Genomic DNA, 16,395 nt, shown 5'->3' with positions numbered 1-16,395 from the left:
TCACTAGTGCAACACGCTCTCACCTCATGTGACATCACAGGGAGGTTTTGATTTAATCTAGGATCAAGAACTGTCCGTTACCTCCTCTTCTCCCCTTGCCGGCCAAACACTGGCAGTGAAAATTTCATCCGCCACCAGCATTCGAACTGAAGTACCACCACACAGGCGCGCACTGGTGACCTCTTCTACAGAGGCAGGTTAACATTGTAAAGACTAGCTAACACCAATTTAGCTTTGATAACATATCTATGACCACATAAATAACTTGTCCAACGTGGGTCTAGGAAAAGTATTCTACAAATCTCTAGTCCAGTTTTATTTTCAGACCCCTATAGGAGCAACATAATTGAGAAATAGTCATGGTTTTATAAGCGGATCTATACTACTAATGTTGACAGCTATTTTGAGATAGACAATGATGAGTGGGAACAGGGGCTGTGTTCTTTTGAAAGGAACCTAGCCATAATTACCCTTAGTCAGTGTAGGAAAACTTCTCAGAACGTCACTATTATGATGTAACACGTTAATACTGGACGAAAAATGAGTGTCCACTGCGTCAACTACAGTGCCCCATCCTCCGACTCTCGACTCTTTACGACAGACAATGAGTGAGAAGGTTCTCATGTCGTGTCATCTGACTGGCAAGGGGAGAAGAGTTAGCGGTGTGCTTTCTCACTATCCCACAGCGCGTGAGTGTTGTGGGGTAAATTTCCATCCTCTAAACAGTGTCACACGGTGCAATTAAATTAGATTAGATTAGTTTTTCGTTCCATAGATCCGTGCTGAGGAGATCCTCGTGGATGCGAAACATGTCAATTTTTTTTTAAGCTGAAATAACAATACTAACAGTCTGAATATATACATCATTTATTTCTATTAAAAAATTCGTCAATGGAATAGAAGGAGTTGGTCACTAGTAAGTCTTTCGGACTCCTTTCAAACATCTTTATTTGTAACTAAATTTATGTTTTTTATGTTTGCTGGCAAAAACGTGGATGTCTGTCTGGTGCGTGAATCTTCGTGTGATAGACAATGCGCTAGCACAGATCTGTAACGGCCCAGTTAAGTACGTTTTTACTGTCCCTGAAGTACATTAATTTAATATGTAAAGGGAGGATAATGAAGCTTAAACGCTTGCTGAGTGACGCAAGAAGAGCAACAAGTGGGAAAACTCTCTTTTGTTAAACTATTCTAAAAATATGCTGCGTGTTAGGCACGAAACGTCCACTCAAATTCACATTTAGGGGAGGGGTGTAGCCGGAACACTGATTTGGATTCTTGCGGAGATGGGAATAATGAAGCAAATATGAACAAAAGGCACTAAGTACACGACAAGCCATTGTTTAATCAAGAATTAAGAAAATTGTGGAATTGTGGCGGCGCCATAGAGAGGAGACGCTAGCGGCGGACACTTCAGAATTGTAACATAGACTGTTGTATTGTATCCACTCTGGACTAACGTGGTGATCACTGCACCAGACCTTTGCTTCTATCATTAACCCTAGCAGTGTACACCTCCGAAATTGTCACACGAACTGTACACAAGGGTCACAACGACCCTCAATTATTTGCCGGAGAAATTTCCCGATGAAGAATGTTTTATAATGATATTGGACTCTCATGTACTAAACGCATTTTATTTCAACTTTTCCATGTACCTTTAAATCAATATTACTATTAACACATCCAAAATTTGCGACAAAGTAAAAGCTGCATGTAAGATTTTCAATGACGAAACGTGAAAGTGAACCAGATCTCAAGACTTTATTTGCAGTTTAATTATATGAAGATGGTATTCATTTATTTAAACGCACTTGTTACACAGATATGCAGAGGTGTCCTCAAATACTCGTAAATCGATTCATTCATTATTTTCGAACTCTTGGTAGGTGAACCACAATTTTACAGGCAACTGAAAGACCTTTTCTGTTAGGGGCAGCTGTGCTCCCACTGTGGTGTCACCGCCAGATACCACACTTGCCAGGTGGTAGCCTTTAAATCGGCCGCGATCTGTTAGTATACGTCGGACGGGCAGCTGTGTTCCCACTGTGGTGTCACCGCCAGACACCACACTTGCCAGGTGGTAGCCTTTAAATCGGCCGTGATCCGTTAGTATACGTCGGACCCGCGTGTCGCCACTATCAGTGATTGCAGACCGAGCGCCGCCACACGGCAGGTCTAGTCTAGAGGGACTCCCTAGCACTCGCCCCAGTTGTACAGCCGACTTTGCTAGCGATGGTTCACTGCCTACATACGCTCTCATTTGCAGAAACGACAGTTTAGCATAGCCTTCAGCTACGTCATTTGCTACGACCTAGCAAGGCGCCATATTCAGTTACTGTGTCTTCTGAACAGATAATATTGTGAATCATGTACCGTCAAGAGCGATGTTCATCATTAATAGATTAAAGTTAAGTATCAAACTAATTACGTCCGCTTTCTAAATTCTAATTCCTTGTCATGTTCCAGACCTCACGTCAGTATAGTCCTTCCCTCCTCACGCCAGCCTGCGTGAGCTAAAACGCGTGCATTTCGGCCTCCATTCATAACACGGTGTTGGCTCTTCTGTCAACACAACACCCACAATGGCCATTCTTACCGTGGACGATGTTATTTTCTTCGTCGCTGTCGAAATTCGGCATACTGACCAGTTTTGTCACTGTCCGTAACTGCTGCAAGGGGCATCAGCTTCTGCATCATTTTCATCACGAAAGTCTCTTAAGTCACTTTCACGATCGAGTTCTTTTAGCAATGGTTGCCGAATAGCAGCTTCCGTTCGTGAATGTCATTCCTACATGCAATTTTCACAAAAATGCATTTCACATTCGGCAAAAGAATAGTCACACGATGTGTACTCCTGGGTCACAGTGACTCTTCAAAAAATATTTCTGCCAAATCGATTAAACAACAGTGTCTCACAACATCGAACATCTGTCCTCTACTAGGTATAACTCACATTAAAAAACAAAACAAAAAACTCCATGGTGACGGTAACCCTGGTGTACACTTCTTCTGGGATTGTATCCAGTGTCGACCGGGCATGTATTTATTCCACTATTGTAGTAGTTCGTCTACACTTCTTCTGGGATTGTATCCGGCGTCGCCCGGGCATATATTTATTCCACTATTGTAGTAGTTTGTCTACACTTCTTCTGGGATTGTATCCGGCGTCGCCTGGGCATATATTTATTGTAATAGTTGGTCTCCCCCTTTTCTGCCATATCCTCCTCCCTCATCTTCCTGTATGTCTGCTCTTCGTTGGTCTCTTTTCATCAGTGCCTCCCCCGTCTCTCTGTCCATCTTCTCCTTCCCTCTCTCTGTCTGTCGATCTGCTCCTCCCCCCGCCCCTCCTCCATCTCTCTCGATCACCATAATTCATCCCAACTCCATTGCTATACCATGGCAGAATATCATATCCGCCATTTCACTTGTCGAGTAGTAGGCTTGCATTGCTAACAACTGGTGGAAGAGAGAAAATATAAATGTACTACACCATTTTTAAGGACCAACAGCGCAATAACAGTAAACACATGAGTGACTCCGCATTTGGAAGAAGATAAAACACTATAGTACCCACGGTTGACAGTACTGAACAATAAGCCACACAAACACAATGAAAACTAACACAGTATACCATAAGACTCGAACCACACAACTGACTGCAGAACACCTAATGGTAAGTAGAGTACTGTCCGTAAGGCATCATAATACCCTGCCGAAACATTTGACGGAGCGCCAGTGCAACGACTGTGCTAAATCTGCGACCAAGAGCCGCGCAGCCCTGCCTATAAATGCGGAAAGTATGCGTTTCTGGACCGATGTTTATTGAACTTATTTTTCTTGTTTCGATGAGTAATACCACCTCTCAAAGGATCGGACACTTTTTTATACCCTTACCTCACCTACATTTAACACATTTGACACATATTTCACCTCTATCTCCAGCAAATTCCACGCCAACGTTTCGTTTTCACACAGCCCAATGTTTATGACATCAAATCTCCTGAAGAATGTCTGCTACAGTGTTACAATTTTGCAGGCACATTCAGTGTCATCTGTAGACAGTGTCTGCGAAATGTGTTCCCAATAGAATTAGTAGTGAAGGAGTAATAAATTTAAACGTCATGCATGACGCGACTGTTTTTCTCGCATCTCAGTATTTATGACGTCATATGTCATAAACTCTGTGTCGAACAGTGATATATTTTTACAGGTATATTTAGTAATATATTTGAATACTGTCGGCAAAATTTGTTATGACTACAATTAGTAGCAAAGAAATAATAAATTAAAAGGTCGTACCTGATAAACTACATGAACAGTGAAAATGTAGTAAATGCTAAACTTTTTTCCTGTCATAATTTTGTTGAGGGGAGGGGGGGGGGGGAGGTGGCAAAGAAGGAGAGAAAGTCTTGCAAAGATTTGAAAGAATGTGAAAAATTTGCCTCAAATACTAGATGTGCATGATCTGGCTACTTGTGCTTCATGGGCTACGCTTCTTTCTCTACCCGACCTTCTCCCCCTTGGAGACGCAAGTGTTTCTTACTGCCACAATGCTTCTCTACAGACAGTGATATGTGTGCCAAGTTTGGGTGAAACCGATTCAGCTGTTAAGAACGAGATGTGCATCTTCGCATTATGTATGGACTATTCAAGCTGTACGGAAAGTTAGTTCTGTGAGGCGAAGTGGTTATTATATTATTGCAAGAATACAGAATATTCTCATTTCGTGATCAATGATTTATTTTACAGGATGAACTGATATAAAAATATGCTCATTTTATTTTCAGTCGATCTGCGTACTGTGCAGTTTTGAAACCACTGTTTGAAGGTAACAAAAGCGTGTATTCCATGAGGGATTTTTTTATGTGGAAGTGAGCTGTTTTGTTAGCTTCTCCGCAGCGGCGTGGAACATTTGATTGGCACTTTCGATACAGTGAGATATTAACGTAGGGCTCCAGTTATATTTTGTATGGATACCGTTCTCCGAGCAGGTTTTTAATGGAACCCCTTAATGCAATGATTTACCGGACCCAATCCGTAAAAGCAAACTTATGTTTTTGGTGGACTGTAGCGCTTGGGCCTCTAGGCTATCTAACGGATCCAAACAGAAGACGCTTCAATTTCCTTTTTTTTAAAGGCGCCGCCCCAGAGTTTTCCTTCACACCTCCTTTCATTCCCACCATTATCCAGAACAACACGGACTCAGAACGGTGGGAAAGGGCCAAAGCGCTCTTCACATTCGCACATGTCTCATTGTTGGACATAAGCCAACCGATGTACCGCGACGTGGATACATGAGAAAGGCACGCGTGACGCATTACCCTGAGAGGAAAAAGCATTACTCATGTCACATGTCAGTACTTCAGTAATTCTACGAATGGACGCATTACCCTCAGGAAAAAAAGCATCCATCTCATTACTACAGTACGTTCCACGAGAGAAAGATTTTAAAACAACATATGACGATTTAAGTACTAGTTTTATAAACAAGAGACTGATTTATCACAATACCTTGTACTCTTCTATCGCCTTGGCTATCATATCCTCGTCAAAGCGAGGCAACACAATAAGGCGACCTCCATTGAAAATTGAGAAGAGCTGCACGAACAATCCAGAGACCCAAAACAGCGCCGTGTACTGAAGGGAAATGGTGTTTGGTTCCATCTTCAGCTCCAGCTCCCTGAAATTGGATACCATACTGTACTGCTGCACTGTGACGAGCCAACATAAATGCATCAACAAGTATGTCATCCATCATGGACTGCTTGTCAAAGGCTGCGACTGATTAGATAATACAGAATAAAAACTAATTCAGTCACATTTTTTAACACCATGCAAGGATGCAGTGGCCAAACATGTAATGAGTATTATACAGAATATGAGTGCAGCCCCTCGTACAGCATAAACGTTATAGCCGATACCAACAATGCCTCTCAGAGAGCACAGAAAACAAGGAGGGCGAAACGAGTGAGCGGCGGCCTGGCTAGGACGTACAAGTACCTTACTTGCACTTTACTCATTTCTGAGTCTAACTGTAGCACACAGCAATAGTCAAGATCTATGTTTCATGTATGTGATGTGCATTGGAAGTAACACCAATAATAAATAGTGCGTCAGTAATACGAGGATCGTCCGTTTCTATTTCTATCCGCCGCAGCGCTACGATCGCAGCTCCGAGCATGCGCGGCAGTTACTCTGACTCAAGCAGAAGAGACGTACGCCATTTTCAGATCGCTGCTGCCGACGTGTGCTTTGAAGTGCTTCTTTATAATGTCAGTCACAACTGAAAATGCCGCCGCGTGTGAAATCAGCTCTGTGATTGCTAAATGCAAAGAAAGTTAAACCAAAGGAAATTTATCGGCAAATCTGCGAGGTTTACGGACAAAAATGCTATGAGTAATTCAATGGTTAGAAGATGGGTCAGATTGTTCAATGAAGGACGTGATCAAGTGCACGATGAAGAACGAAGTGGACGCCCGTCTGTGGTTACTGATGAACTGGTTCACACAATTTAAGAGAAGATTAAGCACAACCATAAGTTTACACTTAGTGGCCTTGCTATGGAAGTTCCGCAAATCTCACGATCACTAATTGATGATATTGTTACTGAAAAACTGAAATTTCGAAAACTTTGCTCACGTTGGGTACCCAAAATTCTTACAACACAAAAAGAAATGGATGGGCAGTGCACTTCAGTTTTTGATACGCTACAATGAAGAAGGCGACAGTTTTCTTTCTCGGATAGTCATGGGGGATGAAACTTGGGTATAGTACGACACCCCTGAAACAAAATGGCAGCAGTCAGTGGAGTGGAGGCACACTTCATCCCCAACGAAGATTAAGCCTAAGCAAATCTTGACACCTCGAAAAGTCATGTGCACCGTTTTTTTTTGGGACAGAAAAGGCATTTTGCTGATTGATTTCTTACCACGAGGCCAAACAATCAATGCACGTGGTTACTGCGTGACCATGAAGAAACTGCGCCGCGCAATACAGAACAAGCGCCGAGGATTACTGTCAAAAGGTGTTGTTTTCCACGATAATTCGCAACCTCACACGGCGAATGTGACCAAACAACTCTTACGGGAATGTCACTGGGACACGTTTGCTAATCCTCCTTACAGCCCGGAGCTCGCTCCTGGCGACTTTCATCTCTTCTTACACCTAAAATCTGTTCTTGGTGCTCAACACTTCAATGATGATGACGAGCTGAAAGATCATGTAACCACATGGTTGAACCTTCTATGAAGTAGGCATACAAAAACTTTTGCCACGCTATGACAAGTGCCTACAAAATTTCGAAAGCTATGCAGCAAAGTAGTTTAACAGTTGTAGATTTTTGCAAAATAAACATTTTTCCTGTATATGTACATGTTTGTTTTAAATAACCAAACGGAACTCACTTTGTGGACGATCCTCGTATCTGTGCGTCATCAACTTGAACTAGTCCGACAGAAAAGTAAATCACCGAGCGGAAGTATTCAGCAAAACAATTATACTTTTTCACTGTGGAAGGTATAAGTCTATGAGGAGAAGGTAATCTTGCAACCACTAAGAGTTACGACTGTCATTCTATTACCGTCAGGTAGATTATCATACTTTTACATCATTAATTTTGTTATGACATACACATTTCTTTTCTTAGGGAGATTATGTGTCGTCTAGTAAGATGCCAGAGAGAGTTCGGAATATAGAGGGCGTTGTTGGTAAGGACATCCGGTGTCAGATTAAACACCTGGGCTCCTTGGGTTCCCAACTCCCTCTTCCCTCCCCCCCCCCCCACCCTCCTTCCAGGGAACAGTAGACCAGGGACACACCCCATCAGCAACTCCATCTTTCATAGCTGGGACACTTGTGTGGCTTGGGGTTACTATGGAGCTGGACAGCATAGAGAGAGGATGTGTCTATTTGTTAATAACAAATTACGCCACTTGAGGTCTGTTTGTTAGTAGCAATATTACTAGACATCAGCAGAGACCACATCGAGGCAAATATTTAAGTACACTCATTTTTACATATTTTTCAATATTTTCCTCAATTTTACACATTTTCCACGCATTTTCCTATTTTGTAACTGCGGACTTTCTGGAGCTGTGTAGCGTAGGGAGAGCTGGCCAGGGTGGCCGAGCTGTTCTAGGCGCTACAATCTGGAACCGCGCGACCGCTACGGTAGCAGGTTCGAATCCTGCCTCGGGAATGGATGTGTGTGATGTCCTTAGTTAGGTTTAAGTAGTTCTAAGTTCTAGGGGGCTGATGACCTCAGATGTTAAGTCCCATAGTGCTCAGAGACATTTGAACCATTTTTAGCATAGGGAAACGTCGTAGGATATTTGTTTACTAAAAAATTAAGATAAGTCACACCATAGAGTCAGTAAAAATTCTGTATTAAATGCCACGAGCAGAGATCAGACATAGGCACATAAGTACGTATTCTCATTATTATATATTTTCCCACATTTTACCCAGTTTTAAGTATTTTCCGGATTTTACGCATTCTTTTTTAGTTTGTACCATTATGCAAGACTGTTCCCGACATCGTTTTGACATCACAATGATCTAAAGCAATCACAAAACAGTATCTCGCTAAGTCTGATATTGCTAAATTGAAGCGCGCCACCCCTTCCCCATCTTTTATAACTGGCGCATTCTGGAGCTGTGTACCGACCATAGTGACAGGATGAGTCTGTTTGTTTGGTAACAAATTACATCTCTAGAGTCCTACTTGTTAATAACAAATTAATATTTCTAGGCACTAGCAGATGTCATACTCAGACGGATACATAACTACTCCCGTTTTTCCCCATGTTACCAAGTTACTTGAGTTATGTGTCAACATCGCGACATGACGTCGCGTCACGAAATCGCATTGTATCGATGACATGCCAGTACTCCAATTTATACATAAAATGTATTCACAGTTGCGAATACAAACAACCTTCAACTTTATAAGGAGATGACAATGAAAATCTATGTCAGACCGGGATTCGAACCTTGATCACCGGCCTTACGTGAGCGGTCACTTTAATCTACTTTGACTATCAATGCTCGACCAACGGCCAGACACTAACACCCACACCTCATCTATCTTGTGTCATAAACCGTACTCTCACACACATTATGTAATTCCCAACCTGGTGATGACATTCTAAATGAAACTTACTGCCTGGTATTGGTGGATTAATATCATACGGTAGTGCCTGTGTTACTAAGAAGAGAGGTGATGTATTCTTCCGAACATGCAGACGCAGTTTCCTATGAAGAAGGAAACAGAGCTACACTCAAGCCACATGTTTTATAAGGTTTATGATCTCAAAATAAATCAATAAATAAATAAATAAATAAAAATAACGTAATGCTGGATTCTCTAGCACTGTTTTTTGTGAGAGGTACATGGTACCACTCTCTCTCTCTCTCTCTCTCTCTCTCTCTCTCTCTCTCTCTCTCTCTCTGTGTGTGTGTGTGTGTGTGTGTGTGTGTGTGTGTGTGTGTGTGAACCGATATTCACACCCAGCATTGTGACCCTCTTACTGTCAATATGAGGCCTAAAGTTCCGACAAACATTTAAAAACATAGTGAAGCTGTGGCTGATATTTGGTCGGAATTATAAAGCACTGGTCAGTCAGTAAAATACTCTTCTTTGGAAGTAGCTCTTGCGATAATTAGAGCTGATATCCATTACACCGACTGACACTGTCGATCATATCTTGTAGTTCATCGTAACACAACGGGTGAGGTCTGAGTTTTTCGACTAGCCCCCTGCTATTTCTATCAATTTGATTGCCTATTTAACTAATCGGCATCCTTTTTGTGTGGGTCAGTTGTCCTTGATGAATACAGCCTCCTTCCACATATATTGATTGATTGTCGGGAAATCGTTTGCAATATGTGGAACATCGTTTATTTAAACAATTTGTAGATACATTGTGTGGAATATTCAAACAATTGTAGCCGGCCGCGGTGGCCGAGTGGTTCCAGGCGCTTGAGAACGGAACCGCGCGACCGCTACGGTCGCAGGTTCGAATCCTGCCTCGGGCATGGATGTGTGTGATGTCCTTAGGTTAGTTAGGTTTAAGTAGTTCGAAGTTCTAGGTGACTGATGACCTCAGATGTTAAGTCCCACAGTGCTCAGAGTCATTTTTCAAACAATTGTGGGGCTTTTTTATTCCGATCGTGTAAGTAATACCAAGCACTCGTCATACGTAATCACACTGTTACAGAGCGCGCTAAATATATGTGGTGATGAGTGGGCTGCACGATGCGCCAGTGTCCTCCAAGCCGGCCGAGGGGCTGCGCTGCGCGCCCGTAGCACCGCTCCGCACCGCCAGGGACACCGGCCGACCTCCGTTAAGTGGACATCTCCTGTTATTAGCACACTGACGGAATACGGACTGTCCATCAGTATTGAAATTACGCAATGCAATCTCAGTGCCCAGACAGGTCTGCCGCCCACGACAGTAGATCTGAGCTACATTTTTTGTTACCGTCCGGCAGCCAAGTCACCCTGCAGCAGTGGTCCCCTTTTTTCCAGTAGCGTCCTTTGCTTGGTAATTCCCACCTCAAGTGGCCGGTTGCAACATCTGCACAATCTGCTCCCAAACACACACCTTCCACACCAGGTCAGCGGAAGCAGCTGCTGTATGTGCTCGCCCTGCTGTGCACATACTGGCTGAGTTAGTTCACAATACCACAGGCAGAGGACGCTGAGAGAAGCAATTCCCCCATCGATGCTCCCTCCAATCCCCTCCCATCTCTCTCTTTCGCCCTTGCCCATCCAGGTGCTTCCTATCGAATGAAGTTGGTGGCGATCTTTGATACTGACAAATTCCTGCCAAAACACATGCTCTCTCTCTCTCTCTCTCTCTCTCTCTCTCTCTCTCTCTCTCTCTCTCTCTCTCTCCCTCTCTTTCTTCCTCTCTCAAGTGGCTACTTCCTGCCCAGCGCCCATCTGTCGTGTAGTGCACTAACCTCTCTTTTGTCCCAAACAAAGTAGTTGATACCTGGTAAATCCCCAGCTGTGGATGTCTTGATGAGATCGACTGACTAATTAATTAAATCTATACCCTTTCTGTGCTGGCAGTTTTTCCTTGCATCCTATTGGTGGATAGCAGGACTGGTATATTTGGTGGGATTCGATCCCGCCACTAGTCGGTTTCCCGGTTTCCAAACTCTACTGGATCTCCCCCCGCCACATGCATCGTGTTGGCGAATACTGGCACAGTTAGGTCATTTGTTAGGAAGTCCATTACGTTGGAGGTAGCTGAAAATTTCAAATTTCAGCTCAATTGCATGCTGTCTCCTTAAACAATCTGCGGGAGGGGCTGGACAGATGCATGTTTGCAATACCACTGTCGGAAACAGTAAGTTGATAAATCGGGAATTTAAAATTGCGACTGGGTTTTCAAAGGATTATAGAATTTTTAAGTTAGTTCTCTCTGCTACATTTGAAAGGAGGAGGAAGGGCCTACTCTTCCTCCTTCAGATCCGCCCCCCCTCCTTTCTCCTATTGGTAGACACTGACACAATTAGGCCATTTGCCAGTCGTAGTGACCGAGCGGTTCTAGGCGCTTTAGTCCGGAACCGCGCTGGTACTACGGTCGCAGGTTCGAATACTGCGTCGGGCATGGATGAGTGTGCTCTCCTTAGGTTAGTTAGGTTTAAGTAGTTCTAAGTTCTAGGGGACTGATGACCTCAGATGTTAAGTCCGATAGTGCTCAGAGCCATTTGAACCATTTAGTTAGGCCATTTGGTACGAAATCCACTACGCTGGAGGTAGCTGAAAATTTCAAATTTCAGCTCAGTTGCATGCATTGTCCTCAGACAATGTGCGGATGGGTTGGACTGCTCTGTGTGCTCCTAATACCACTGTCAAAGACCATAAATTGATCAGCTGGAAATTTGATGATGCGATTGGGTTCTTAAAGCGCCATATAATCCCTGAGTTGATCCCCTCAGCTACACCAGGACGCAGAAAGAGGAGGTGGAGGGGGAAGGGTCTACCACATTACTTGATAGTAACAACAACGAATACCACTTCTACCTTTCCGCTGCAAAACCGAGTCCCTCTGACTGTACTGAGAAGCATTAAACACCGCACACTTGCACCAAGTTCCAATCCACAGAAGTAATTCTGACAGTCAGATGTGGAAGATCACTGAAGCACTCGTACATCCCACGCGCGTGTCCCTGTGTTCAAACGCAGTGCCCCAGGAAAGAGAGTTGCCGCCCTGGACGCGTGTCTCAGCGAGTGCGCCAGGTCTGCAGGTGGACGCAGACCTCCAGAGAGGCTGTACAGGATGACCCGAGTGGCAGGAATTTGGATGTTATCGATATGTCCAGCGCCTACAATTGACAGTGGTTGCTAATGAATCTTCTTAAATATAAACTGCCCAGTAGCAAAACCCTCCCATCACGTCGTGGTTATCACATATTTGTTAAGGAATGAAGGATGTAATTACAATTAAAAAGCCCTCGCGTCTTTTGTTTACGTTATGTATGTTCTTGTACAATAGCTGGCGTTTGCCATAGCAATAAGAACTGATACCCACAGTCAAGTCACAGACCCCTGCTATTTCTCTCGAAGTCCAATCTGACAGCACTATTCCATAGTTAGACGGCTGTCTAACCCTAGTCATGCATCCATCAGTGGCCAGGTAGAGAGCTGTAACAATGACAAAAATAGCACACTAACGCACAGCAGGAAATTTTTTAACCATGTAGAGTACACACAGATATTCAGAAGCATAACACCTATAATTCGTCAGTACTGAATGACAGTCCATAAATATCTTCATGTACATGTCCTAATCTCTTTTATCGTATTCCTATGATTATCACACTAGAAATGAGACATTGTAATAGTGTCAGAGTCTCAGTTGGCAGCACGGTCCCTCTCTCTCTCTCTCTCTCTCTCTCTCTCTCTCTCTCTCTCTCTCTCTCACACACACACACACACACACACCTCCTTAATTTTGTAACATCCAACAGAGTAGAACTACGAGCTATAAAAAATTCGCTGACGTCGCCTAGTAGAGAACTCAAACTTTCACCACATCTCTCTCTTCTCATATATCAGAAACAAATACCATCTGCGTGTTAACATCGACCGTATTTGTCGACCACGTTAAATATATACATACAGGTCCACTGGGGTAGGTGGCCAGTGATCGCAATCCCTTTCACTGACCGATGTAAAGTTTTGTCGCCTTTGCTAGAAGAACACCATATCCCACCGACTATCAATCAAAAACAGAAGTTTCTCGCTTTGTTGTTTCATAAACACTTTGATACTTTTTTTTTTTTTTTGCTGTAACACATCGAAGCAGTGTATGACTACATCTTTGTACACATCCATACATTTTGTTTTCCTTCAATGGGTTTGTGGTCTGTACCGGGTACTAAACCGACATTAACACATTTCCATCCATCGACTCTCACTGAAAACTGAACATTGCCTGGTGTAAACTAAGCTGATCTCACGGTACACAGAGTAGTTGAAATAAAAGACAGAGGCAATGTGTGTTACTGACATAAATGTGGAAAACATTTCAATATATGGAAACTTCGGCGCTGTGTAGCGTTTACAAACAGCTATCCGATAGTGATGACCTCTAGTTTAATCTCATCTTCTACAGTGACAGGGCACCAGATGTCTCGGAGTGCTGTTCTTGAAGATACCCAGAGCATTGATTCCTCGTATTGGTGGTGCATATTGCACCCACGAATGTGATCGCTGATTCGGTGTCCTAGGTGGTAATCACCCTGACCTCCAAATCTTTGGACTATGAATCTTTCCTTTTTATGAGCTACAGTGCATAACCACATGTGGAACAAGGGGGTATTCTGCAGGTGGTGGTGGTGGTGGTGTGGTGGTGGTGGTGGTTAGTGTTTAACGTCCCGTCGACAACGAGGTCATTAGAGACGGAGCGCAAGTTCGGGTTAGGGAAGGATTGGGAAGGAAATCGGCCGTGCCCTTTCAAAGGAACCATCTCGGCATTCGCCTGAAACGATTTAGGGAAATCACTGAAAACCTAAATCAGGATGGCCGGAGACGGGATTGAACCGTCGTCCTCCCGAATGCGAGTCCAGTGTGCTAACCACTGCGTCACCTCGCTCGGTATTCTGCAGGACTTAAACCCATGGATAGTATGCATTATCAGTTTGTAAGTAGGATGTTTATGTTTTCTCTATGTAAGTAGGCTGTTTATGTTTTCTTATTGGCAACGTTACGTAGCGCTCAATATGAAAATCACTGGCTGTGCTGTGTGCAGTCTGTGGCTGCTTTGCATTGTTGTAATACTCGCCATTGTAGTGTTAGGCAGCTGGATGTGAACAGCGCGTAGCGTTGCGCAGTTGGAGGTGAGCCGCCAGCAGTGGTGGATGTGGGGAGAGAGATGGCGGAGTTTTGAAATTTGTCATGAACTGCTATATTTATATATGATGATATCAAGGTAAATACATTGTTTGTTCTCTATTAATATCTTTCATTTGCTAACTATCCCTATCAGTAGTTAGTGCCTTCAGTAGTTTGAATCTTTTATTTAGCTGGCAGTAGTGGCGCTCGCTGTATTGCAGTAGCTTGAGCAGCGAAGATTTTTGTGAGGTAAGTGATTTGTGAAACGTATAGTTTAATGTTAGTCAGGGCCATTCTTTTGTAGGGAATTTTGAAAGTCAGATTGCGTTGCGCTAACAAAATATTGTGTGTCAGGTTAAGCACAGTCATATATAAATTCTTCAAAGGGGACGTTTCAAGTTGTCAATCCCAACAGTGGAGGAATGCAATGCTTTTTGTACACGCAGGCCAGCATGTAAGTGCCATCATCCCTCCACATTTTTTCTCATGTTTTCATCAATTTTACATATTTTCCACCCATTTTCTTACTTTTACCACGTTCTCCGTAATTTCAACGTATTTTACTCAACTACTCGAGGCCCAAACCGCCATCCTCGACGAGCTGTCACGTCAGCAAAACGTTTCTTCACGTCGCTCTCGTGATGCTATCTGTGGTGTCACCGGCAGACACCACACTTGCCAGGTGGTAGCCTTTAAATCGGCCGCGGTCCGTTAGTATACGTCGGACCCGCGTGTCGCCACTATCAGTGATTGCAGACCGAGCGCCGCCACACGGCAGGTCTAGTCTAGAGAGACTCCCTAGCACTCGCCCCAGTTGTACAGCGATGGTTCACCGCCTACATACGCTCTCATTTGCAGAGACGACAGATTAGCATAGCCTTCAGCTACGTCATTTGCTACGACCTAGCAAGGCGCCGTCTCATTTGCAGAGACGACAGATTAGCATAGCCTTCAGCTACGTCATTTGCTACGACCTAGCAAGGCGCCGTATTCAGTTACTATTCTGAACAGATAATATTGTGACTCGTGTACTGTCAAGATCGACGTTCATCATTAATGGATTAAAGTTAAGTATCAAACTAAGTACGTCCGCTTTCTGAATTCTAACTCCTTGTCATGTTCCAGACCTCACGTCAGTAGAGTCCTTCCCTCCTCAAGCCAGCCTGCGTGAGCTAAAACGCGTGCATTTCGGCCTCCTCTAGTAACACGGTGTTGGCTCTTCTGCCAACACAACACTATCAGCCAATGAAATTTCAGTATGGTTCTTTACTTCCGTATCACTATTAAACCACCCCTCCATTACTCTGCGAGAGTCATAAAGATGTGCACATTCTGCGACCGTGTTACGCTACCTACATCACTGTTTCTTAGTGTAGGAACTAGTCGTCAGCAGAACGGAGGTACAAAAACTACGTTAGTTAGCCGAAACACTTAAAATATTCGGTCACATTTCATTACGATTTGTCGTCTTCCCCCATGTGGATGGGAGTCACAAAGCAATCTCACACTCATAGGAGGAAGTCAGAGATTCAAAGATCTAGCACTCTGCCCTCTTTTTCGTTGGACCTATCGGCTAAAGGACCTAGAGCAAACGTCTAGAGGGCCTGCTTCTATGCATCTCATAACTCTTGATATGTCTTTAACCAACCCTCCCTGGAACATTGTCTCCAATTTTATTTGCAACTGACCAGAAGTAGGAGCACACCCGCTACATTCGACGTCTAATGAAGGAACAGAAGGAGCTGAGATCCATGGATTCAATACACGTCGAAATTTGGCTTTGAAAATAGTATAAGACGTGTTGCAAACTTGTGCTGACTGACGCTAGTGACATAGATCGTTATTCTCGTTCTAATACTGTGACTGCTATTCTGCGAAGACTGCTCTGTACCAGCCTTACTCATCTCACCCATCCAACTACACACGATCTCTCTAGAAGCTTGCATGCTGAGGAGTTCAGCATTCCTTATTGGTATGGAGCAGATACGATCCTAATACATTTGAGACTATTCTGGAAATATAAGAGATGAGTAAAAAAAAGG

General features: G+C 43.6%; 1 protein-coding gene across 1 annotated transcript in view; it reads right to left on the bottom strand.

Moving 5' to 3' along the window:
• The window catches only part of LOC126412488 (uncharacterized), a 290,832-nt gene that overhangs the window by 130,368 nt on the left and 144,069 nt on the right, over positions 1-16,395 (bottom strand). Inside the window, exon 4 of the mRNA XM_050082109.1 lies at positions 5,515-5,683. Within this exon, the coding sequence (XP_049938066.1) occupies positions 5,515-5,683 (169 nt within the window). The remainder of the gene's footprint in view (positions 1-5,514; positions 5,684-16,395) is intronic.

Source organism: Schistocerca serialis, chromosome 7, assembly GCF_023864345.2.
Source record: "Schistocerca serialis cubense isolate TAMUIC-IGC-003099 chromosome 7, iqSchSeri2.2, whole genome shotgun sequence".
Taxonomy (NCBI): Eukaryota; Metazoa; Arthropoda; class Insecta; order Orthoptera; family Acrididae; genus Schistocerca; species Schistocerca serialis.
The sequence above is the reverse complement of the archived record's forward strand: the minus strand, read 5'-3'. Positions and strand labels throughout refer to the sequence as shown.